A 24840-nucleotide genomic window follows, 5' to 3' on the forward strand; every position below is an offset into this window, starting at 1 on the left:
ACTCACTTTTCCTCTTTTCTGTTTCAATTTTCTCCCCTTGCAGCTGTCTGGAGGATGTGAACTAACTGTGGTACTACAAGACTTTATAGCCAGCCATAGTAGTGAGCTGAGTATCCAGGTGGGGCAAACGGTGGAGTTACTGGAAAGGCCAAGTGAAAGGCCCGGCTGGTGTTTGGTACGGACAACAGAGCGCAGTCCTCCTCAGGAAGGGCTGGTCCCCAGCAGTGCTCTCTGTATCTCACATTCCCGGAGCAGTGTGGAGATGGACTGTTTCTTCCCTTCAGGAAAAGGTAGGCAGAAATTGAACAGGGCTGATATTCCCTCCACTGTTAATTCACTAGCTAAAATGAAGGGAGGATAAAAGTACAGATATTCATAATTTGAGCTGCCAGCCTGCTGTGGAAGTGTGCTGTCTGCACTTTTGATGTGCATACTTATCTTTTCACCTGCATCAGCCAGGAGAGGGTGGGGGAAGGAAGGGACCTGTTTTTCCTGCTTGAGTGGAAACCCAATTACATACTGTTTAGCCAGACATTGTACCTGCTATAAAACAATTCCTTCTGTATGAGTGCAGGACTCTGCATAATGCTGATTGGATGGCTTTTGAGTCATTCAGAAAATCACCTTCTCCCATTATATAGGGTTTTCAAGGGTGTTAAAAAAAACGGGGGGAATATTTAAAAATAAAGCACCAAACTTCTGTTTTTGAAACTTTTGATCAGGTGATCCAAAAAGCAATACCTAAAGCACCTGAGTTCTATCACATTATAGCAGTTAGCTGGGAAGGATAGTTTTGTTAAGCAATTCACCTTAGCATCATTTCTTCTAAGAAAGCCCTTGGGCTTTTGCCTGTGCTGGACAATCACAAATATAGTCTAGGTGGAGAATGCCTAGTTGGATTTTGTTTGCTGCTGTCATATATTGTTTGTTTTTATGTTTTTATGTTATATTGTTTTAAATGTTATAATTCACTTCATGTGTTCATGGACAGAAAAGTGGACTAAGAAAAACCCAATAAAGGTCAAGCCAGTAACACACTTAAACCTCAGGGAAGAGGGTAACAGAGACAAACAGCTATTATTCTGGAGCCGGGTGTCAACAGAGAAGCAAAGGCAGTGAAAAGAAGTAGTAAAAAGAACTGACATCCCTTAAGATCTTAGTGAACAGGCAAACAGAAGAATGTAGGCAATTTTCACTGCCTGCATTTTTCTGAAGATATTGACTAAGTAATTAGAAATTTATCTAAAAACTAGACAAAGGGACAGAAGAAGGCATTCAGCATTCTGAGATTTGTTCTATAAAAAGGTGGAATCTTAGGCTCAATACACACCATGCACACACATACCCCAAAAAAGAATACCGGGAACTGTAGTTTTTTAAAGGGTGTTGGAAATGGTAGCTCTGTGAAGAGTAAACTACAATTCCCAGGGTTCTTGGTGGCATGTGTATGCTTTTCATGTGCTTTAAATGCATGGTGGGTATGTAGCCACTGCTTGTGATGTATGCACTTATTCCACTTTCACCTCTGGTAAACAGATTACACAGTTTTTTGTATTGCTTAAAAATCTGCTTCACAGGTCCAATGGTGAGCTTGTGTGATTGGTTTGGTGCAGGGATACCAAACAAGGATGTCAAAAATGCCAAGGTGATCAATTCTGGTGCTTTATTAAAAGAAGGTGTAAATTTACAACACAGCCTGCAGAGCCTTGCTGCCTTTATAGACCTGGGACAGACACAGAAACAGCAAGCATTCTAGATATGAAAGCTAGGAGCTGAATGGCACCTTAAACCTAGGTTATGGGTACAACAGTAGAATGTCTAGGACCACTTTTTTATAACAAGAATACAAAGCTGAAAATGAATGAACTGAAGCTAAAATATTACGTTCGTTTTTCACATGGTCTAGTCTTTCACCTGCCCACCCCCCTAATATTCTTAAGAGGGTCTTCAGAGAGTAGGTGGAAGTGGGGAGGCAGAAAAAGGTCCTCCTTTCCTTCCCCTCTGCAGTATTAATCTGAAATCTTAGGGGCAATACTGTTCTCAGAGCTCAGAAACTGCTTGCGCTAATGAAATTCCCTGTCGCAAAATGCACCTAGCCCTAGAACAATGAGAGTTTCGGACACTGCCTGCCAATGAAGGCATAGGTGGCAAGCCTCCAAGTCTTAGATTGCTCCCCTGCCTAGGTAAATAACCAAGCATCCTAAAGCCTACAGAGAAGCATAGCATCAAAGCAAGCTGGTTAACATATATCAAAGCAAGCGCATAAACATAGGTGAGCTCATTCTTGCAGCAACTGCTAATTAGTCCCAGGGTTATCTTGACTACCAATATGGCATTTACAGTCTTTCTGGAATGTTTTCACCATTTAGTTCTACACAGTGAAAGAAAAGGAAACTGCATCTACAAAAAGCAGAGCCTTTTTCAACTGTTAAAAGCATTTTTCAACTCCTAAAAACTATTGCTGTGATCTGGCGCTGTGGGTTAAAGCCTCAGCGCCTAGGGTTTGCCGATCGAAAGGTCGGCGGTTCGAATCCCTGCGACGGGGTGCGCTCCCGCTGCTCGGTCCCAGCGCCTGCCAACCTAGCAGTTCGAAAGCACCTCCGGGTGCAAGTAGATAAATAGGGACCGCTTACCAGCGGGAAGGTAAACGGCGTTTCCGTGTGCGGCTCTGGCTCTGGCCAGAGCAGCGATGTCACGCTGGCCACGTGACCCGGAAGTGTCTCCGGACAGCGCTGGCCCCTGGCCTCTTAAGTGAGATGGGCGCACAACCCCAGAGTCTGTCAAGACTGGCCCGTACGGGCAGGGGTACCTTTACCTTTACCTTTAACTCACGCCACCTTCTTGCTGTGGCAAATGAGTGTGCTGTTACTCTTTCCTCTCACAAGAGGGCTCTCCTGATTTACAGGTAGAAACTTTCTAGTTACTCACTTATTGGTAATTCATTCTAAAAACATAAGTTATAATATAAGAATCAGGGTCAATACATCAAGAAAATATGCATGGACCTAATAACTAATTCTCACTGATGTGAGTCAGCTGTGTCTGGCTAACCCACTCCATAGTCAATTCTCCCTAATACAAAAATAAAAATCCATGCATATGAAAAACTAGCATGTCAGGGGAGATGCTACCCAAGCATTCCACCCAATACAACAGGGATTCGACCCCCTCCCCTTGCCATGGAGAAGCATCACCTGGTGGCTCAAGTGGTATGGCTCAAAGACAGCTTTACCTACTCAGTGAAAACTAGGCCTAAGAGCAGCAGTTTCCAAAGGTAAATGTTATGTTGACAGCAGTGTCCATGCTGCCCCTTGGGACAACAGAGGAAGGGAATCTGCCCCTTAATATGAAGAGGGCTCAGAATAGAGACAATGCTGCAATAAATGACTTCCCAGTTGGCCTTGGGTTAACCTAGATTAGTTTTGAGTGTACTTATAGCAGGTTAGATAAGTGGATGGATCCAGAAGAAAAATCCTTTTCCAAATCATGAATATGGAAAGGTGTTTAAATTTGTTACGTGAACTAAATTTGCATTGTGTGTGTGGTACAAGTGTCCCAGTGCCCATAGATGATCTGCAAAAGCCTGATGAGGCAATATTGTAAGTTATTATTGGGCTTGCACTTGCTGCTGCCTCATTGGATTGGTGTTGTTCCACTTTTCCTCCTCCCTGTTCCACCTTTACTACTATGATACTGGTGTTCCAGCCTTTTGAAAATATATCTGTAAAGTAAACTCAGCAGTCAATATTGAAGGAAGAAAGGGGGAAGTGGTGACCTTCCAGATGTTGCTTGACTACGGATTCTATCATCATGGTGAGAGTTGGAGTCCAAAAACACTGGGAAATTCCCTATCCTGGGTTTAATGTTGAAAATTCTGGAGGAATTTAAGAAAAAGCATTATGTGAAACTAACTTCTTATACACCTTTAGTTTTTCCAGCAAGGGTTAGTGTTTTAAATAGAACAAGACTTATCTCTTTCAAATGAAGAATTGTCATTTCTTTCCCAGGGAAAGAAAATAACATCTATAATCTACTCAGACTGCAAATCTGTCTATACTACTCTCTTGAGCTTAACAGAGGGAAAAGAGTCTTTTATTCCTGTAGTTTTGCTGCAGAATGGAGATGTGAAGTATTAAATTACCATATGGTAAGCCCGCAACTTATACCAGGGTTACATTTCAGGGATCATATCTAAAGCCAAAATCATGTGTAGTCAAAACCCATTGGGGTAGGATTGCCAAAGTAATTTTTTCTGGAACCCTGCCCCTTCCTTCTCCTTACTTCTATTTTTTATTTTTTGCCATGCACGTAAAGCTGAATGCACACAAGTTAAATGCAGGCAGGCCTTTTTTTTCAGCCTGAACTCAAAAACTCAGTTCTGGCACCTCTCAGATGGGCACCATTGTCATTATAAGAAAACAAGGGATGTGTTAATGGTGAGTTCCAACACCTCTTTTTCTATAAAAATAGCACTGAATGCATGTAAATTGCAGGTTTACTGTATTCGAATTGGAAAGGAAGTGGCAGATGGCAGAGATGCCATGGATGGAAGGCAGGCTATCCATCCAGCCAAGTAAAACACACCTCCCTTTTTCACTCCTTTCATTTAAATAGTACTATATCTAGCATGAAATTGACATAGTACAAGGAAGTGGTTACATAAAATTGACATACCTATTTATGTTACCATTGCAATTATGAATTACGGTAACCTGCAGACTCTGGAGTAAAAAGAAAGAAAGAAAGTTATTTAAAATAAAATTTGTCATGTTGAAGGTGTTAGTAGCAGAACACTTTGTAGATTTTCTTAGCTTAAGTATCATGTGTTTACACTTTCTAAGAAGCTTGAGCCAAAGAATCTGGCTTTAAAGCTAATGAGCCAGCTCACTCATGGAGCAATATCCACTGTACAAGTGCTGAGCTGGAAACTCATTCTGCGAAAAACTGGCTTACAGTCACAAAAGCCCTTAGAAATGAGCCTGCAAAATGTTTAGTAGCCCAGAAAAATGTTTAGTAGCCAAATTGCCCTCATAGTCATTTGTGGCACAGCCTGAAAGATGCTAAGGTACTGTTGCAATTTCTAAAATTTCCTGTTTGGTCCTCCAAGTGTGATTCTTACCATAGATGAGTATGTGCATGACTAAGTTGTCTTTTAATGATAAGAAAGTGGAGGAGGGCAACCTATTGGCAGTGGGAACATCTCTCTTTTGTAGCTCCTGTGCTAAAATCCAAAGTTAAGGCTGGAGACTTTTGCGTGTCGAGGTCCCCAGGTCCACCCCAATAACTCACACATCACACAGAAATTTTTGTTTAAGATTTTTGGCATAATTTTGGCCACAACTTTATTAAAATACAAATTTGTGAGTGGTTGCGTAGGCATTGGTTGCGACTATCTGCCCCCACCATGGGGGACAGACTGACATTCCGCACGATACGAAAGTCAGAATGGGGGAATACACTTGGGGGTTACGCGGAGCAGGGAACCTGCCCTCACCCCAAATGCAACCAGGAGCTCATTGCTATGGCCCGAGCCCCCTTGACAGAGTGGACAAGCAATAGTTAGCTCCCAATTCCTTTAACGGAATCCCTTGCAGCAGCAGCATTAGAGGGGCAGGCACAGCCAATCCATGCCCCTCAACCAACCAAACCATAAACCAATGCCTAACCGCCACCGAGCACTCAAGCTCGCCGCCAACACAACAGATTTTAACCATGTGTCATTTCCCAACGGGGAAAGATGCACACCATCGTCCCTGAAAAGGACGGCCTCCTTGAAGGTGATATTGGGGTGCGCAATCACGGAACCACCATGAGCAATGACTGTTTTCATTGCCACCTTATTAACGCGCTTTCTGGCTCCTTCAGTGGCAGCTGGACAGTGACTGCCACGCCAGGTGCGCCTCTGCAGCAACTGGGACCAAAAAACTTTCACACCAGGCAAAAACTCTGCCAATTCAACTAAGTCCCTTTGAATTGTAAAGCGTAAAGAACAACAGTCTGTGGCGGGCAGATCGTTTTCCCCCAACTGGAGCACGATAGCTGAAGGGGATAGAGTTACGTCCTGCAAAAGCAAACCCCTAGACTCTCTGCCCCGGATGACCTCCAATACCACCTCACCTACCCTCAGGGCACCAAAAAAGGCCAAAGAAAAGGCAGCTGAAAAAAGCCGCGCTTCATATCTGGACCAGCAGACGCTCCTCAACTTTGAGCGCATGCTGGTAAGCAAATCAAAAGTTATAGGCTTTCTTACCAAAGGGGGTCGAGTTCCAAGCCTCCCCCAACCTTCCAGAGCCCTGCGCACAAAAAATTTGGCGCAAGGATCCTTATTAAAGAAGGCTTTACAGAAGAAGGAGATGGCTGCTGCTTGCATCCTGAGCGTCCTGGCCGCTCGACCCAATTGGAAAAGGTGCGCCAAATACTGCAGCACCTGTGAAGTAGAAGGAGATGACTCAATCTCCATAGACAAAGACTGACGACAAAATTTTTAAAAAGTCAGTCCAAGCTCGATTATATGAGCGCAGAGTGGAAGGTGAAATGGACGTGGCTACTCCCTGTAAGACTAATTGCTGCCAAAGTTCCAGAGATGATCCGGGAAATTTTCTGGCAGCAGATTCACCTCTGGAGCAAGGGACCTGAACCGCTCCATCTGAAAACGGGACAGAGCATCAGCGATTTCATTAGAAACGCCAGGGATGAATCGAGCTGAAAACACAATGTTAAAGTACAGGCAATGCAAAACAAAAGCCCTGAGAAGGGCCGATACCCTGGCTGAACGGGACGACTCTTTTGCCAACACGTTCACAACGGCCTGGTTATCGGGCCAGAAACAGACTCGATGGTCCTTGAATTCCTTGACCCACAGGTGCACTGCCACTGCAATGGGAAAGAACTCAAGAAAAGTTAAGTCCCGCGTAATAGGCTCCCCTCGCCACGATGGCGGCCAGGGCAATGCGCACCAACGACCTTTCCAGTATAGCCCAAAACCCAGAGAGCCTGCTGCATCAGAATGCACTTGGAAGTCATTATGGAGGTTCAAAGTGTCCTGCCATAATGACACCCCATTGAATTCATTCAAGAATTCAAGCCATAACTGCAAATCCGCCTTTACAGCAGGTGACAGCCGCACCCGATGATGAGGGGCACGCAAGCCGGCCGTAAGCCTGGCCAGGCGCGCACAGAATGGGCGACCGGGAGCCACCACCCTGCATGCAAAATTAAGGTGGCCTAATAAGGACTGCAACTGACGCAATGTCACCTTACGTAATGGGAGCAACTCCTCTATTATCCTTTGCAAATTAACCAATTTGTCCTCAGGTAAGCGAGATGTAGATGCAACTGTATCCAATTGGATACCTAAATAAGTCAATTGAGTGGAAGGTCCCTCGGTTTTATCCGATGCCAATGGGACACCCAACTCTTCCGTAAGAGATGCGAAAGCCTGAAGCAGGGCCAGGCAGTCACCCGTGTCCCTCGCCGAGGCCAGTAAAAAGTCATCCAAAAAATGGGTCACCCCATCCAGGCCGGTTTTAAAACGCAAGGCCCAGTCGAGAAAAGTACTAAAGCACTCGAAAGCTGCGCATTAAATTGAGCAGCCCATGGGCATGGCTTTGTCAAAATAAAATGCCCCTTCAAACTGGAACCCTAAAAGCCAGAAATCCTGAGGATTAATTGGCAACAAACGAAAAGCAGACTCAATGTCGCATTTCGCCAGCAGGGCACCTGTCCCAAATTTTCTGATCATCTTGATCGCATGATCAAGAGTAGCGTATTTTACCGAACAAAGCTCCGGGGGGATAGCATCATTTACTGACGAACCCCTGGGGTGTGATAAGTTATGAATGAGGCGAAACTCCCCGGGGGCTTTCTTCGGAACAATTCCCAAGGGGGAGAGATGCAGATTAGCGAAAGGAAGAGCCAGGAAGGGGCCTGCCATACGACGTAAGGCAATTTCTTTCTCAATCTTTTTACGTGCCACTTCATGCCTTTTCCTAACTGACTGCTGATTAACCGGATTCCGTGCTACGGGGACCGTAGCTACCGGAATCCTAAAACCAGAAGAAAAGCCCTCCTGTAAATAAGCAGCTGCCTCACGGTTAGGGTAAAACTGCAACCAATGAACCAATTCTGGAAGCCGTACCGGCGTATAAGCTAAAACCATATCCGCCTCACTTAGAAGCGCCAGCTGCTGCTTGAGGGGGGGGGCGCTTTTGCAGCTTGTGACCCCCCCTTTCCCCCACGAAAGGGCCGGCGGCCGCCAAAGCAAGTGGAGCCCGGGTGGTTGCCACCACATTTTTCACAGACATGAGGAAACCTACATGGTTGTCGCTGGCAAGAGCCTTTACTGTAATCCCAGCAATACAAGCGCTTTTTAAAACCTCCTGTTTTTGGCTTTTGAGGTTCAGGGGTCTTCTTTTCAAACTGAGGGGCCACATAAGTGCACGGGCGAAAAGAGGAAGCCCTAGCCTCGTGCAAGGGGTTTTACTATTTCTGGCTGTCAATCAATAAATGGCAACATTAACTTCTTCCCAACAACAAGGGAAGCCCCAATCGCATCAGTGGCCAACGATCAATTAGCCCGCCCCCCAACTTTGGAGTGTTCTGGCAGCCCCCACCGCAACACGTGCTCTCCATGAAGGAGAACACGCTTTGTAAAAGAAAGTTGTGTGTCCCACCATCTTTATGTAAGATACTGTATGTCCAGCAGCTATGATGGGCCATAGGATCAGGCTGTTAGCCTCACCAAAGGTGATCTGCCTTTCCTCTTGCCATACTTTATATGAAAGCATGTAACAGTTGAATGTGAGAAATTTGATGGATCTACTGTGCTAAAATGCCAGGACAGATTCCTCTTGGAAAGGCTCAACAACCAACGTTTTCAGATCTTCTCTGTGTTGTAGCACCTGGCTTAATTTATTTATCTGAATCAAATAACTTAGTATAACCTATTTATCTAAAAATTATGAGATTTATATTCTTGACCTGCAGCTATGTTCGGACTGGACATGTCATGCTCATGATGTCTCTTTGTTTCTGGCCCTTAATCATAGGTGGTTGTGTTTCTCCTAATTAAGTGAATTAAATTAACTCAGTTATCTTCAGTTCCCTCTGGCCCAACAACTGGAGAGCAGGTTGCTTTGAATTTGTCATTAGCTTCAGTGGAATGTATTTTGCCACTTGTGCTTCTGATGACATTAGTCTTCCCCTCACTGCCTAAAGCAATATTATGAACAGAATATTAGGGAAATGAAAAGTGTATTAAAATGGTTGTATTGTGATAGGGCTAGATTTCTAGAGTAGACGGTTTGGAAGCTTTGTTGTCTATAATGTATATTTTAGATTGCAGTCACGTTGTTTCTGAGCACACAAGCTTATCTAGACTTATATTTGTTTACCAGAACTGGCAAACCAAATGTATCATTAAAGTCACTTGACTTTAATCGGTAGTAAGTTATCCCTGGAGAAGCACCACTGGCAATTCATCAGGCTCTTTATTTCCTCTGTAAATTCTGTAATAAAACAGGAAAGACTATTTTAAGAAACAGAATTGGTACCATTCTATTTTAAACTTAGAGTTTATTTAGAGAGAGACAGAAGGTGTCCTTTTATTTTCTGAAGAAGGAAGGGATAAAAAATTATCCACAGCTTAACTAGAATTCAGGTACCATCTAAGCCATGATGAGGTTTCATTTGATAATTTCATAATGTATTTTAGCAATAGTCTTTAAATGACAAAGACTACAGCAGAAAGGAAACAACTGGTTTTATCCTGCCCAAAGGGCATCTCATGTCTTTCTTAAGTATAACTGTGAGCTGTCAACTGGATAAAAGTCATTTGCAATGTTAGCTTGTGGGCTAGGAGCTTTATGCCTTTTGTATTTTAAAAAATATTTGCTAACAATGTGGCTAGGCAAAGCACAGTACCAATTAGACCTACCCACCCATCATCTGAATTTACCCAGGGCACATGCAGTAAGGGTAGGGAAAGAGGTGAGTGGGAATGGGTGAGTGACTGAGACAGAGAGAAGTCATGCTAGATGTTGGACAATACTTGTTGTAGTTTAATTATGTAAATAAGCAGTTCTAACCAAAAGATTTCAGGTGGAACAGTGGAACATCAGGAAACCTATGGCCCTCTGGATGTTGCTGGACTATAACTCCCATTTTCACTGGCCATGCTGGTTGAGACTAGAGGAAGCTGAAATCCAACAACATCTGGAAAGCCACAGGTTCCTTGCCCCTGACATAGTGTACAGTGTCCAGAAAATCCTGTTTGCACTTCATAGCTCAGAGCAAGCCCTGACAGCAAGAGCCAGGGTTTGTTTTTGTTTGTCTAAATTTGTATCTTTGCATATAAATTAGCATATGCAATTTTTATGCAGTTTAATAATATGGGGCTGTAATCTACCAATGTACCTGGTAAAAAGTGCTATATATAGTGCATCAGAAAGTCCAGGCCTGATGGGCTACTTGGTTATTATTTGGGTCCTTAGTCAGTCACATTAATATCAAGAGTTAAAAGTCTAAAACTCTGTAATACTGATATTATTAATATGTGAGTGTCCACTTCTCTGTAGATTACAGTGGCAGCCACAAAGCTTAAGCTAGCAGTTACCATTTTCCATAAGAAGAAACGTATGTTCTTTTTGATATGGAATGCAGGTGTACAAGATTCTCAAACTTCTGATCCAAACCTACATTGGTGCTCTAAAAAACTGGTGCTTGTAGAGTATTTAGATAGAAGTAGTGTGACACAGGCTCTCCCGGTCCTTTCATGGTTATATAGACAAGGGAGAGGAGAGTAACTTGTTGAAAATTTGCTCTTAATCATCCATTATTCTTTGCAGTATGTTTAATGTTGTGTCAGACAATGCTGGATTTTTCAATCCTCATTTACAGTCAACCCGTATCCCAACACTGTAGTCATAATTACCCGAAATCCCACTCTTACCTCTTGATACTTGTGTCATCACACAAGACTCAAAAATAACGCAGTGGTTTTCCCTGCCCTGAAGTACTACAGCAGCATGTCTGTTTCAAAATTAAAACAGCAGGTTTGGTTAGATTGCTCTTCCAGTAACTAGTTTATTTTCCAGAAAATGTGGATCTGAAGTTTAATATAGCATGAACCTGCCTGCTTTAGGGTTTGCTTCTTCCTCCATAATTTGAGGAATCAAGTGATCATTGGAATGTTTCCACAGGCCAAAAAAAATACATTTAGCTTTATTGAAAATGTTGCTTACCCTCAAAGAAACCATTTTGCCTCTCCTTTATGTTCCCGCTGGTATTCATGGCACCTGTATACTTCCTCAAAAGCTGACAATTGTCCATTATGCCTCTCTTTTGCCTTAGCTGTGGAGAAACAAGGCTGGTGGGAAATTTGCATTTGGTTAGTTGAATAAATATTTTGCTAAGGCAGATATTTTATTGCAACTTTCCATTGGAAACCTCAGTATTTTCATCATCTTCTTTCAGTGGAACAGATGGCACGTTATTTGTCACAACCTGTTTTGCTCAGATGGAAGCAAGTCACAACTGATTTCAATACAGGCATGAGACAGAACCATAAAGGACAGCTTTGTTCTATGATTATTGTTGGGATAGAAATGCCCTCTAGGTGGCTCAGAAGGACATCATGTTTTGTCAAAGAGCTGATATAGCTCCTGAGAGATTCGGTTGTGGAGGGTTTGCAGAAAGGTGATGTGCTGTAAAGTCAAAAGAACACTCTAGCATTACCAGCTCTCTTCCCACTGTCAGAGCTTTAAAACCTATGAAAAGGCCAAATTCAAAATATTAAGCCATCCCCATCACATAATCTCCATGCTAACAAAACTTTCACCTGCTCACTTACGCCAATGCTACTTCTGTTAAAGACATAGGAGCCCTACCAGGGTGGGTGGGTGTGCATTGTGTGTATTTCTAACGTACACTGAAGCAATGAGTTCCAGTTGTTGATAAGCAAATGTAAAGAATTTCACATTGTTTACAAACACAAATCAATAATTGTCTGTTGCAATAAGTGATGATTTAATCCTTCATTTTCTCATTCTATTGTGCTTTTGTGTTCCACCAATAAATCTCCAGCCTTCAAAACCACCAGAGAAAACTATTGTACACATGGGTCATCTAGTCCAACCCTCTTCAATGCAGGAATCTTTTACTCATTGTGGGGCTTGAACCCATGACCCTGAGATTAAGAGTCTCATGCTCTACCAAGTACTTGCATGTGCTGGGGACAACCTACAGGACACTTAAGGAGTGGGTGCTAACTAGACAGCAACTGCTCTGTTTATGGGACGGAAACTATGCTTTGCTCCCCAACTTGGAGTCCATCCATCCTGAGCTTCATTGCACACAGTTAAATCCTAATGCTTCAACTGTTCCAGGTTCAGTTTTAAAGAACTATGTAGCTGCTCTCCAGTCAGCATCTATCAGGGTGTTCCCCTACCACTTTATTGTTCAAATTTATGTGTAAGCAGTGAAAAAAAACCCTATTTTTATTTTTACTATCAGCTTGGAAACGTCTCTATAAAATCCCAGATGCATCAGGCATGCATGTTAAATGTTGTTGATTGGCGGGTTTCCATGTGCTGGGTACACTGGATAAGAAACATCGCCTCCCATCCCCTGTTCCTGGGATTTTAACAACAGACTGAGAGGCTCAATTAAGCAGGTGGAACTTCTCTCCTCACATTATTTCCATGGCAGTAAAAGCCTTCACCTGCCTAATTTCTCATTACTAGGCTGCTGTTAAAGGCACAAGAGCAGGGCCAGTCAAAGAAGCTGCCAGCCCTAATATAATACCACTATTTATTAAGAACATTCCAAAGGAATTTATAGTTCAGAAGCATCACACCACACTAGACTAAGAAAAGCAAACAACTCTCTGTGGTATTCTTCAAATAGATAAAATAGCTACCTTGAAGAACAAACAAGGAAGGGAGTGGCAAGGAGTCACAGTGAAGGCTGAGTTTCCCTGCTAAAACATCAAGCCTGACATTGCTTAAAGATGTCACTCGCACACCCTTTTGGACTCTGGTACTGTACACAAACCACTGCTGAAAGTATTGAGTCATGAACCTACTTATTAGTGCCACTGAAGTTGATTCATTATTCCTGAGAACTGAATTATGACATATAACATCCTCAGTAGCAAACTATTGTTCTGAAATTGGAAGCAAGAACACTAGGGTTATATAAATACTGAAACACAACATCAGAAGCTTACTCAGACATGTGTAGCTCACTTCAGAATGGTTACATTACCTTTTTTATTATTGGCAGCCCTTCTGCATTGACAGGCAGAAATACAACAGGTGAAGTTTTCCTCAGCCTTGCATTTCATGCATGAACATTTTCACCTGCTGAATTTCTGGTTATTATGCAGCAAAAATTAGGCATGTTGCTTCTTTTTCCTGATTAAAATTCTTGTTTTAGCAGCTGCACCATGGCATATTGAAATTTAGCAGATGCAGTTTTCCCTGTTATAGTCTATCTGTGCTGGTGAGCTGTGTCAGTTGAATTACTTCCTATAAGGCAGCCACCTTATGTGACTGTAAATCAAATAAAAACCTATATTAGCTACACTTGCACACATTTGTTTTAAAATAAGCCTTCTGTTTTATCTCTTGCAACATTCCCAAGTGATGCATTCTAAACTCAATGTTTATCTTAATATATATGCTATAAGCAGCCTTGGGGTAAAGTGGCTCCTGAAGGGAAGGACTGTGCTTTGGAGAAGAGTCAGCATGTGATTCACAAACAGCTGATACAACCAGGGCTGCCAAATTTCTCAGTGACCCTGTCATTCTGCCCTTAAAATAAGCAGGAATGGGGAACCTGTGGTCCAATAGGTCTTGTTGATTACAATTCCCATCATACCAAATAACTGGCCATTTTGGCCGATGGGTATTGGAGTCCAACAGCGCCATAAACTGTAGGAAAGGGGAAACTTCGTTCACCACTGCATCTGAAAGCTGGGGGAAAGCTTAACCTGTTGGATATCTCCTTCTTTGCTAATTGTTGAACCAGTCCCAGTAACGGCCCCCGCCCTGAAGTTTGATTGGCTGCAGCTTCAAGCCCTAAAAAGTTTCATTTAAAAAAATAAAATGGCACACACACAGCCAGTTTCTGGCTAGTTAGCAACTCTGCAAAGGAGCCAGCTGAGAAAACAGGCAGCGCCAGAACCAAGAAGCTGCAAGTTGGTTACCCGCTGTTTCTCCGTCCACACCACCGACAAGCTGTAACCAGAATTCGCAATAACAGCTGATTGATCGACCGGGATCCCTCCAAAAATAAAAGAGCCGTCACTGAGAAGAAGCGGGCAGGAAACCTGTGGATTTTCCCCACCCGCTTTCGCGGGGAAAAAAAAAGATCTATCTTTAGAGAGCTAATTGCAGTATACCACAGATGTGATGGTCGCAGACATAGGGGTTTTTGTTATTTAAAGTTGGCGCAATCGAAAGTAACATACTGCCTACTTCATCGTTTGCAACGTCTACCCCAAGGACAGGTTGTCATTTGTTTTCCGAGTAGACGGAAGAAGCCCTTGTGCAATGTTTTGGCTACAGAGGAGAGCGTCGCGATTCGTAGTAGGTGCGTTTCTCGCTCCCTCCCTCCTCCGCTCTCGTCCGCGTTGCATAATCGTGTTCCGAGCCAGTCTTGCAGGCAAGAGTAGATAAGCACCAGCTGGGGGTTGGCCCTGCCCCTGTCTCCAGAGAGCTCCTCCCTCTGCTCTCCTCTTTTTCCGAAGGTAGTTTTCTTTCTTACTCTGCGGCGCGATCCTTTTGGTGTGAGTGTGCTGTGCTCAGCTGGTGGATTCCGCGGAGCCTGGTTGCCATGAGTACCCCCCAGGCAGAATGAAGGGTGGGAGGCACGCTTATACCAGCACGCCTTGCCTGGGCTGGTTCCTCGCCAAGTGTTGCTGCTGTTTCCCAACGTGCAGAGGTTGGTAGCCGGCTACTAAACTGGATGTGCTTCTCGTTTGAACATTGGAGCTCTGGGAGGAAGAGGGTAGGCTGTTCAAATCCAAAACTAAATGTTTGCTACTCCTAACTCTGGGGATATTAAACTTGAAATGAGTAACCCTGGCTTTGCTATATGGCTGGTGTTTGAAGGGTGCTCAAGAGTTTTCCCTAAGGGGGCTAGGAAGAAGCTGTACTGTATATAGAAACTGCCATAAAAATAGCATGTTGATGTGAAGTTTGTGCTTCTTAATCTGCACCCTTCCCAAGTGGTATATGTGTGTGGTTTCTAGTTGCTGCTGGCTTGTCACTCAACTCCATATCTCTGTTTGCACATATCCTCAGATGTCTTCTGCCAGGAGAGAGAGAGAGACTTCTTTCTAGGTTTCTGTCCAGCATATGCTGCTGGTTAAGGAAGTGCAAACAGAGACCACAACTTTAGGAGCTATAATTCTTGTCTACATGCCCATGCACTCTATATGTTCATTTGACCTTAGGGCTGTAGCCCTCTGTGCATTTGGTGCTGAGTAAACCCCATCCATTTCAGTGGAGTATGCTTCTGTGTAAAGATAGGATAGGCCCAGAAAGACTCTTTGATACTAATAAACTAACAAATGTAATGATTGAATGAACCAAGGCTGTATTTTAGAACCAACTCAGAGATAAAAAGTGTGTGTGCTGGAGAGTGGAGCAGAGTTCATAGTTTTTCTGCAGACAACTTTGTGACCTTGCTTTGCCAATAAGAGCAAACTGTTGCTGAAGGAGTTGTGAGAAAGAACTACAGTATTTCTGAAAGCATTTATTCCCCTCCCATTAGGGTTTTTTCTTTCTTTCCAGATTGCAGATTCAAAATACTTTGGTAAACGCTGTGTATAAATAAACGAAAATCCAAACCTCTCTTTCTGCTGACTTTGGACAAAATATAATAGGGGTGGGGGTTCTTAATTTTCTCTCTGTGTTCCTGCAAAAGACAATAGTGACTTCAGTCTGCATTTAAAACAATTCATCAGAAGTGGGTGGGATGACAAGGTGTTAACTACATTATGTAGTTTGTATAATTCCTGACTTGGTTTTCTATAGCAAGAAGGTATATAATCAATGGTCATAAGTGCTTGTTGTAAACAATGATAATTGGTATTTGTATTGTACTTAATAGGTTTGGCCTCTGTGAGAAAGGCCATTATTTTCTATTTTACAGATGAACAAATGAGATTGAAAAGGAGAGTGCATTTGCTCAGTCCAGCAGAAAAGCTTTTTGGACAAAAAGCTTCTGTGCACAGATTGCTTTCTGGATTCCAGGCAGGCAGGGGGAAAGGAGACAGTTTCTGGAACTGCCTGTGCAGTGTTCTTAGGGCTACACAACTCCTATCACCTATTGGGGGAAAACTCAGTTCTCACCTCTGCCTCTCAGCTGAAAAATGCTCTTTTGCCAATGTGTGTGCATGGTTTTCCATGTGTGAGGATCTCTTGGCGGTTGCAAGCAGGTCCATAACAATGACCCTAAAATAAAGCCCATTTACCTATGCAAGATAAGGTGGATGTTTCACCTTGCCTGATGGTTATGGAAATCATTCTTGGGTTCCTTATCTCTCTCATAGAATCCCATTGAGTTGGTTCTTCCCCAACATTGTTTTCTCTCATTATAGGACCACTTCCCTAGGAGGCCTTAGGCACTGTTGCTTAGCCTTATCCACTGCCCATCAGCAATTTGAGCCTATAAAACTAGCCTGTTCTACAGAACTGTACAGACAATATATATTAATGCTTTGTTATTACTCACACTTGAGGAATTTTCTTCATGGGTCTCATGTATTTGCTAGGGAACTGCGTAGCCACAAATTTTATAACCATCCATGGGTGCTTTTTTCACCCAGCATATGCATGTAGTTTGAGATACATTTAGAAAGGCAGAAATCTCCTTCAACAGACTTAATAAGCCATATGCAGTCTTTAATTTTCAAAGTCTGCTTCTCTTTATTTTTAAAGTACCTTAGATATTTTATTTTCTCACATAAAAAGATTGAGAAGTTAAACTTCAAAAATATGTGCCAGTTGCTTTGGTTTCATCTAAGTGCTCATATAATTTCATGCCCCAGGAATAATTTTGCTTCCTCTAGCTGTGATTAAAAAGTGGTGACTTTCCAGAAACTGACTTCTGTTCTGTCAGAATCTGGCTTCTGTTCTGTGGTCATACGGTTCTGCTATTTGCATTTCACCCCCAGTTGTAGCAGGCAGTAACCATTCTGTTGCATTCTTTACAAGAAATGCTAAGCAACAAGATATGCCCTCTTTTGCCACCATAGCAATGCAAATTCAAAATCCAGTGTAAACTTTCATTGTTACAACAGTTGTACAGCATTGTTTTATAAAGTGTAGGTGGTGGTTGTGGACATGCAAAAAGGCTCAGATGGACAGAGTTCAGCATGGTGTCTTAGTCGTTGCTTTGTGGGTTCCTTTCAAAGATCTCAGTGAGTGAAGTTTTTTATTGTGAGAAATAAACTGGACCTTTTTGCATAGCTGCAGTTCAGTATAACAGTAGGGAAATCTCTAGTGTTCTTGCTACCTAATCAGGACATTAGGTAGAGCATGAGACTGTTAATCTCGGTCGTGGGTTCAAGCCCCATGGGTCAAAGTTTTCTGCATTGCAGCGGGCTAGAATAGATGACCCTCATGGTTCCTTCCAACTCTACAATTATATGATTTCGTGATTCTAGGTTCTGGTTGTAATATTCCTTTGGGAGTTGGAGAAACACTTGCTGTGCAGAATATAGGAGTTTAACAAAGAATATCTGGTGGTGTGGATGGCATAAATATGGGCTTTAAAAAATTCTCCACGTTCTGCTGCTCTTGTTCAGGAGGAGAAATGTCCCAAAGATAATGCCCCAATGTGGACCCTAGAAAGTCAGGTCTGTCTTCCTGACTTTAAATTAGTCCATAGAAATGTTGTTGAACTTCCATTGGTAATCCAAGGTCTGGGTCATACGGTTCTCTCAAGTATCAAGTTTGGATCTTTACATCCAGAGGACCCATTATAGGGACAGGCACATAATTTTATGACATAAGGTGACCTGAAAACAAATGACAGAGAACACTTTCCCTACTTTGGCTTGCTGCTGAACCTTTAAACCCAATAAATGTTACAATTATCACTTGCCTATGAAAGACAGCTCCCAGTTGTTGCTTTTTGGTTTAGTGATACTAGGTTGGTGCTCGCATTCTGGTTCCCGACCAGTAAGAAATGCACAATTTTTTCTCAGTAATGTGTGTGCACTTACACAAAGAGAGGCACATATGCCCTATCTGCACTGTACATTTAAAGTAGTTTTATACCACTTTAAACAGTCATGGCTCTCCCCAAAGAATCCTGGGAAGTGTAGTTCGTTAAGGGTGCTGAGACTTGTTAGTGCAACCCATTTTCCCCTCACAGAGCTGTGATTCCCTGAGTTCCCTGGGAAGAGGGATTACTTGTTAAACTACTCGGGGAACTGTAGCACTTTGAGGAGGATGGGGTCTCCTAAGAATTCTTAGCGTCCTTAACAAATTACACTTCTCAGAATTCTTTGGCGGAAGCCATGACTGTTTAAACTAAGCTTTAAATATAGTGCAGATGGGGCCATAGACATTTCAAAGGTACTCTTTGGTGAACATGCAAATGGAGTTAAAGTCATAGGTGCTCCCGTGTGTCTATCTCTAAAGAATTGTACAGTGGTGCCTCAGGTTACAAATACTTCGGGTTACAAACTCCACTGACCTGGAAGTAGTACCTTGGGTTCATCATCATCATCGACTTTTATTGCGCTAGCCATTCAGAAAAATAACAAAAGGAAAAACAGCAATAACCATAAAAATCATCGGGCACCACACATACAATATAAACCATGGTCACAACTACTAATATTGATTGTTGCATAAAATAGAATAGCAGAAGATTCTCTAGTAAAATGTGCCAAATTAAATATCCAAATAGTACCTCGGGTTGAGAACTTTGCCCCAGGCTGAGAATGGAAATTGCATGGCAGCGGCGCGATGGCAACGGGAGGCCCCATTAGCGAAAGCGCGCCTCAGGTTAAGAATAGTTTCAGGTTAAGAACTGACCTCCAGAACGAGTTAAGTTTGTAACAGAGATACCACTGTATTTGAGACTTTTTAAAAGCCTGTGCAGTTTGCTTTCTGCATTACTCTCCCATGTCCTTGTACCTTGAAAATGTAAGTTGAGATAAGTAGAGCTAAGCTATGGCTTAAGTGTTTCCTGCTCTGTAGAAGGTCATTAGCAAGGAAAATCTAAATCGGACTAGAGAAAATGTGAAACCAAATTTTTCCAAGAGGGGAAACTTGGCTTTAGATTTCTGCTGAAGCTTGGGCTCATTGATACTTGACTTCCTACTTAGGCTACTAGTACCTTCCAAACCAAAAAAATGTGCCCACAAGATTCAGGCAAGGCTACTTGAATGTATGGGTTTCAAATATTAGAACAGGGCCTCACCAGAAATAGAAATGTATTCAGTCTGGAATGACGTTTTGGTATGTACCTATTATGTGGAACACCATCTATTTTTGCTGGCCACACACAGATAAATTCTCTGAGATCATACTCTATCCCTCTACCTCTCAATTCATTTCAGAGTCAAGCAGAAGATACTTATGGTGCAACCTGTGATGGGATCTTCTGACATCCTTGTTTTTCTTTGTTTAAGCTGATATGTGGGGCTCTCAAATTGGCCAAAATAGCAATTTCTAAATTGCCTTCAGATGAAATGGTTGCTGACTCCACCATTGAGTCAGATAGAGAGAGATTTTTCTTTTACAACATCAAAACCAGAAGTGTTGAGTATAAGTGAAAATTACAACAAAACTCTAGCTTACTTTTAATGTAAAGACAGCACTCCCCTTATGGACGCATTGTATCATAAGGATATCTGGTTGTAGCTTTGAACTTCTGACTTTACATTTTATAGACCTAGGTATCTTCATGTGAAGGAGATAGGAGTGAGGAGGAATGGGGAGGGTAATGTCCCCGTCCCCCCCATAGCTAGTGCTTTCATGGTATCTGGAACGCAAACTGGTCATGTTTGTTTGTGTTTCCTATGTGGCAACAAAGGGTGCAGGCCTGTGATTCTGAACCTGACTGTTTTCACCTTTTCTACATCAGGAGCAGCCTATGAGAAACTGGTAAAAACCTACCCTTAATTGCAAATAACTATTTGTGGGTTACATGCATTGTTAGCCTTTGGAGTCTGTGAAATTAAAACAGTAAGAGAGGTGTTTTGTTTTGTTTTGTTTTTGTTTTTTTAGTACCTATGTCCAACAGTGCTTAACCAAAGACTCTCATAGGAGGTTACAAAAAGAAAGACATTGAAAACATTCTTTTGAGCACTGGTTTTATACACACACACACACACACACACACACACTGAAGAATAAAAAAGAAAGAAGGGAAAGAAGGGAAAGGGAAAGGAATAGATACATTCCATAATTCTATTCCTTCGACTTCCCATCCATCTTCCCATTGTTCCCTAAGGCTTCCCATTCCTACTGCATATTCTATTTTTTCTAACTATTTAAACATTCAAATTCTTCTCATTGTGAACTTTTTAACTGCTGAGCTTACTTTTTAGGTAGTCTACAAATCTTGTGGCTCAGGGGGAAGGCTAATTGTTATTGTTAGCTGATTGTTTTTGATAGTGGGTTAGTGTTGGTTGAATAGTTTTGGTGCTTTAAAAAACAATTTGTTGTAGTTTTATATTTTTATCCTTTTCCTGTAAGGCACTTTGAAACTCCATCATCACTGATATCTACTTGTTGCAGGTTTACTTCTCTTCACAATGTCAGTGCCAAGGCAGCCATTCTTCACTGTAGCTCTCTGGGCAACCCACCTGTCTAAAGAAACCAATCAACTGCTACCGTTTCTGTGTCTTCTCTTTAGTAGTTTTGCTGCCAAATTGGGCTCTGTATATCTTCTCCCTATCTGCTATCATTTAACTACCCTAACATGCAGTTCAACGCATAGATTATTTGTACCTCTAAAAAAACCTCCACTAGCAGGATCTTTTGATTGTCAGAAATATCCTGGTATAGTGGCACTGTTTTAAAATTTGATGCTTTTCCTTTAAGGCTGTGTGCTGACCTTTAAACATACAATGTTGTCTTGATAAGAAATGAGAGAGATAGACCTTGACTCTTGGGCCCACTGTATCTCTAAGAGTCGTTCTGCTTTTAGACTTGCTTTATAAAGCATGTATCTTTTTATTATTTTAATAAACCTTATAGATTATAATAATGCAACGGCTCTGAGGTATTTTGAATAGATATTACTTCATATGTAAATGACTTCTATTGATTCCCAGACACACAAGCATTGTTCATCTTGTCATCACATTTTTTTCTCTGTGTGTTCTGCCCCCCCCAATTATACTAATTTGAATGTCTTTTTTAATCTTGCTATTGGGTATTAATACTTGAAACTTTTTTGTGTCAATAAAGCCTCTTCTAAGATATCTAATTCTGAAGAAACTCAATGTTTTTATGCTGTTTTGTAAAACAGTGGTCACAAGAATGGAAGAACCAAAAAGAGAGAAATGTGGATAAATTATTATGGGGAAAATGGGGATAAGGAACTGGTGGCCAGAGTTCCTCTCTAGAAATCACATGCTATATAAAATAATTATCTGTTTGTTTCAGTGCATAAACAAGCCATGGAGGAAAGAGCAGGTATTTATTGATGTCAGCAGATTCATGACCATAAATACCTGCTCTTTCCTCCAAGGCGTTCAAGGTGGTACATATCCTTCTATGTCATTGTATTTTCATAGCAGTCCTGTTAGGACAGCTCTCCTTTTCCAGGGGGGCTGCGTTGCGGGAGGGGTTCCGGGACCCCCCAGTTACCAGGCAGTGGGTGAAGGGATGCTGCCCACATCAGTGGGACGCCCAGCCGCGTCACGCCCCCCCCAGCTGACCAATTGGGTTAGCTGGAGGCGTGGCCACCTGCCATTTAAACAGCGGTGCGACTTCGGGGCAGCCTCCATTCATCTCCTTTCGTCGGATCTCCCAGCCCTCTTTCCTTGCATTGCATGACTATGGCTTGCTATGACTAATGTCGGTCGCCTGGTTGTCGGAGCCAGGTAGGAATTTTTCCACTTGGCAAATCGGCACCAGCCATTTAGTTTTCGCCTACCTAGTAGCAATCATCACAACTTTAAGGTTAGGCATTGGGTAAGCCTTGTCATGGGAGGGGCAGTTGTTGCCTCAGGCCTGCCCCTCCACGTTAAGGGTATCCCGTTAAAGGGATCCGGGGGTGTAGTTCCTGTCCGAAGCCTGGGTGTGGGCAAGGGCCATGCCAGGACCCCATCAGTGACCCTGGGAGTGCTCTTAATTGATGTATATCATAGGGCTCCCCCTATCAGTGGTTGACCTTTTTAGACTTCCTGCAGGAGTCAGGATATAGTCTTGCTTCACCCAATTGCCTAAGCCAAACCGCTCACATATGTAACCAATAAAGTTGTGGCCTTATTTATCCCATTAACCCAACATATGCATGTCTCTGTGTTTATTTCTGGGGGAACTGCGGGGCCCGGGGCCTCACCACGCAAATAGGTTAGGCTGGGAGATGGTAACTGTCCTGCTGTCACTCAGTGAGATTTTAACCTCCCAGACCTAGTCTAATACTCTAATCTGGGGATGAGAAATCTGTGGCCCTCCAAATCTAGCCCCAGTCAGAATGGCCAGTGGTCAGGGATGATAGATCGTAGATAGCGATAGTAGACAAAGTTGTATTTTAGCCAGGTTTGAGCTGTAATCTTTACTAAATCACAATGGATTTGTAAGTTCATTAATAATAGCAAGTAATAAATACCAACTGGAAATACAATATTAGGCAAGCTAAATAAAACCACTCTTTAGGGCAGTGTTTTTCAAACTTAAATTAATTACATATTCCTTTTGAGCATTCATTTCTACTGGCATACCCTTTCCCAGGTGAAGTTAATTTGTGGATAGTCCTAATATTACTATTTTATTTATGATAAAGTAAAACAAAAAAATCTGCCATGTCCCATTGAAATATTTTCACATACCCCTGGAGGTATGCATACGATACATTTGGAAACACTGCTCCATCAGAAAATTTTGCAATGCAAACTGAAAAAAATCCTAAACCTGGCAAGTCTAGATTCCCCTTCACCTTTCCCTGGCATTTTCCTTTGCTCTTCAGGCATGTTGGGAAATGCATGATTTGCACAGTAGCAATTGCACCCTTCCTAAAAACTCTGCTGAAGTGAATGAACAATTTACTTAAATCAACTGATCATTTAAAGTGATCAGATACTTAATATTTGTCATCATAGTAATATAATTTCCAAGCTATAAATGTGGAAGCTGAGGTGGTAACATTTACTGGGTTGCCCAGTTCATGGCTAAGTTGAAAATTTGGACATAACATGCCAACTGGTTAAATGGCAATTGGTTCTTTATAATATTTTCCTTTAATGTTTAGGAAGGGTGTCCTGATGGATTTGTGCAGTTCATCAGTTTAAAGAGGGGCAGTGAACATGATTATTTGCAATGTGCTGCTCAGTGCAAAGTACAATACTGATAAGGTACCACAGTGCTGTGTTATTTAAACAAGCTATGAAAGCTCAAAAAGTTTGAGTAGGAGAAAGTTCTGAGCTATGTTGGCGACCGAAGCCTGTGGGAAAGTGTGTGAAATGCATTAGCAGCTTAAGATACCTAAGCAATAGACTTTTAGTGGCCAGTACAAAGGGAAAGTGAATTTAGTTCAGGAAATCTAAGATTTGCATCTACAGTGGTACCTCGGGTTACATACGCTTCAGGTTACATATGCTTCAGACTCCGCTAACCCAGAAATAGTACCTCGGGTTAAGAACTTTGCTTCAGGATGAGAACAGAAATCATGCAGCGGCGGCGCAGCGGCAGCAGGAGGCCCCATTAGCTAAAGTGGTGCTTCAGGTTAAGAACAGTTTCAGGTTAAGAACGGACCTCCGGAACGAATTAAATTCTTAACCCGAGGTACCACTGTATCAGTAAATTGCAGAACCTTGCATAACGTGTTTGTCCCTAAACCACAAGGTCTGACACACGAGAGGAAAAACTTGAAGGGCATTGTATATAAGGAGAAACTTAGGGTTATAGGTAGGGTACAGAATTCCTCCAAACTCTGATGCTAAGGGCAGTCTATATTATGCTGTTGAGCAGCTGTCACGTGTCATTGGGCAGCCATGAAATGAACCAAGCTAAATATTTCTTCAAGTCCCTAGATTTTTGTCCCACTTGCTTTTTTGAGGTATGGTTCTAAGGTGGTGAATGTGTCTAGGCAACACCACTGCAGATGGGGAAGCTTTTATGATTGAGTGCTCATCCCTTTAAAAAAAAAATCCTGTTCATAAACAATAGACAAGGTGGGGAGAAATGTAGGCTAGAATGCTTTCCCTGAGATGCCAGTTTTCTATGCCAGTGGAAGAACACTGAAATCATGTGAGCCCCCACCTGTGCCCAGACACAGACCTATCATCTCAGTGAGAACTAGGCTTTAGCCTGTCCCGAATCACAGGTTTTCCAGATGGAATTGTGTGTGATGTCTTTAATCAGAAGAGGCATAATAACTACCCTCCAAGAGATCTGGGATCAACACACAGCCTTAACTCTAATAACATCTTAGTTTTGTCCTTCCTGGAAACTGTGCATGCGGTTTTCTAATTGATGCCTAGGGCTTCCCACAGCTGCCCAAGGCGAAGGCATGCCACATAATCTGTGCACTGCTTAGCAGTGGAGCACTGCAGGTGATTGTGGGAGAGGGGTGAGAGCAAATAATAAGCAATTCTAGCATAACCGTGCCAGGGTTGAAAGAACTGTAGTGATTCACTTACTG

At 42.4% G+C, this 24840-nt stretch overlaps 1 protein-coding gene across 22 annotated transcripts in view; it reads left to right on the forward strand.

Annotated features, from left to right (window-relative positions):
- Positions 1-24840, forward strand: part of KALRN (kalirin RhoGEF kinase) — a 492818-nt gene that overhangs the window by 399786 nt on the left and 68192 nt on the right. For 15 of the 22 annotated variants that reach the window (XM_079992485.1, XM_079992495.1, XM_079992497.1 and 12 more), the window contains one exon: positions 44-290. In XM_079992485.1, coding sequence (XP_079848611.1) covers positions 44-290 — 247 coding nt within the window. Of the gene's footprint in view, positions 1-43; positions 291-14756; positions 14944-24840 lie in introns of those variants that run through there. The other 7 variants (XM_079992486.1, XM_079992487.1, XM_079992488.1 and 4 more) reach the window with 3 other exon arrangements.

The sequence above is a fragment of the Podarcis cretensis genome (genome assembly GCF_951804945.1).
Source record: "Podarcis cretensis genome assembly, chromosome: 1".
Taxonomy (NCBI): domain Eukaryota; kingdom Metazoa; phylum Chordata; class Lepidosauria; order Squamata; family Lacertidae; genus Podarcis; species Podarcis cretensis.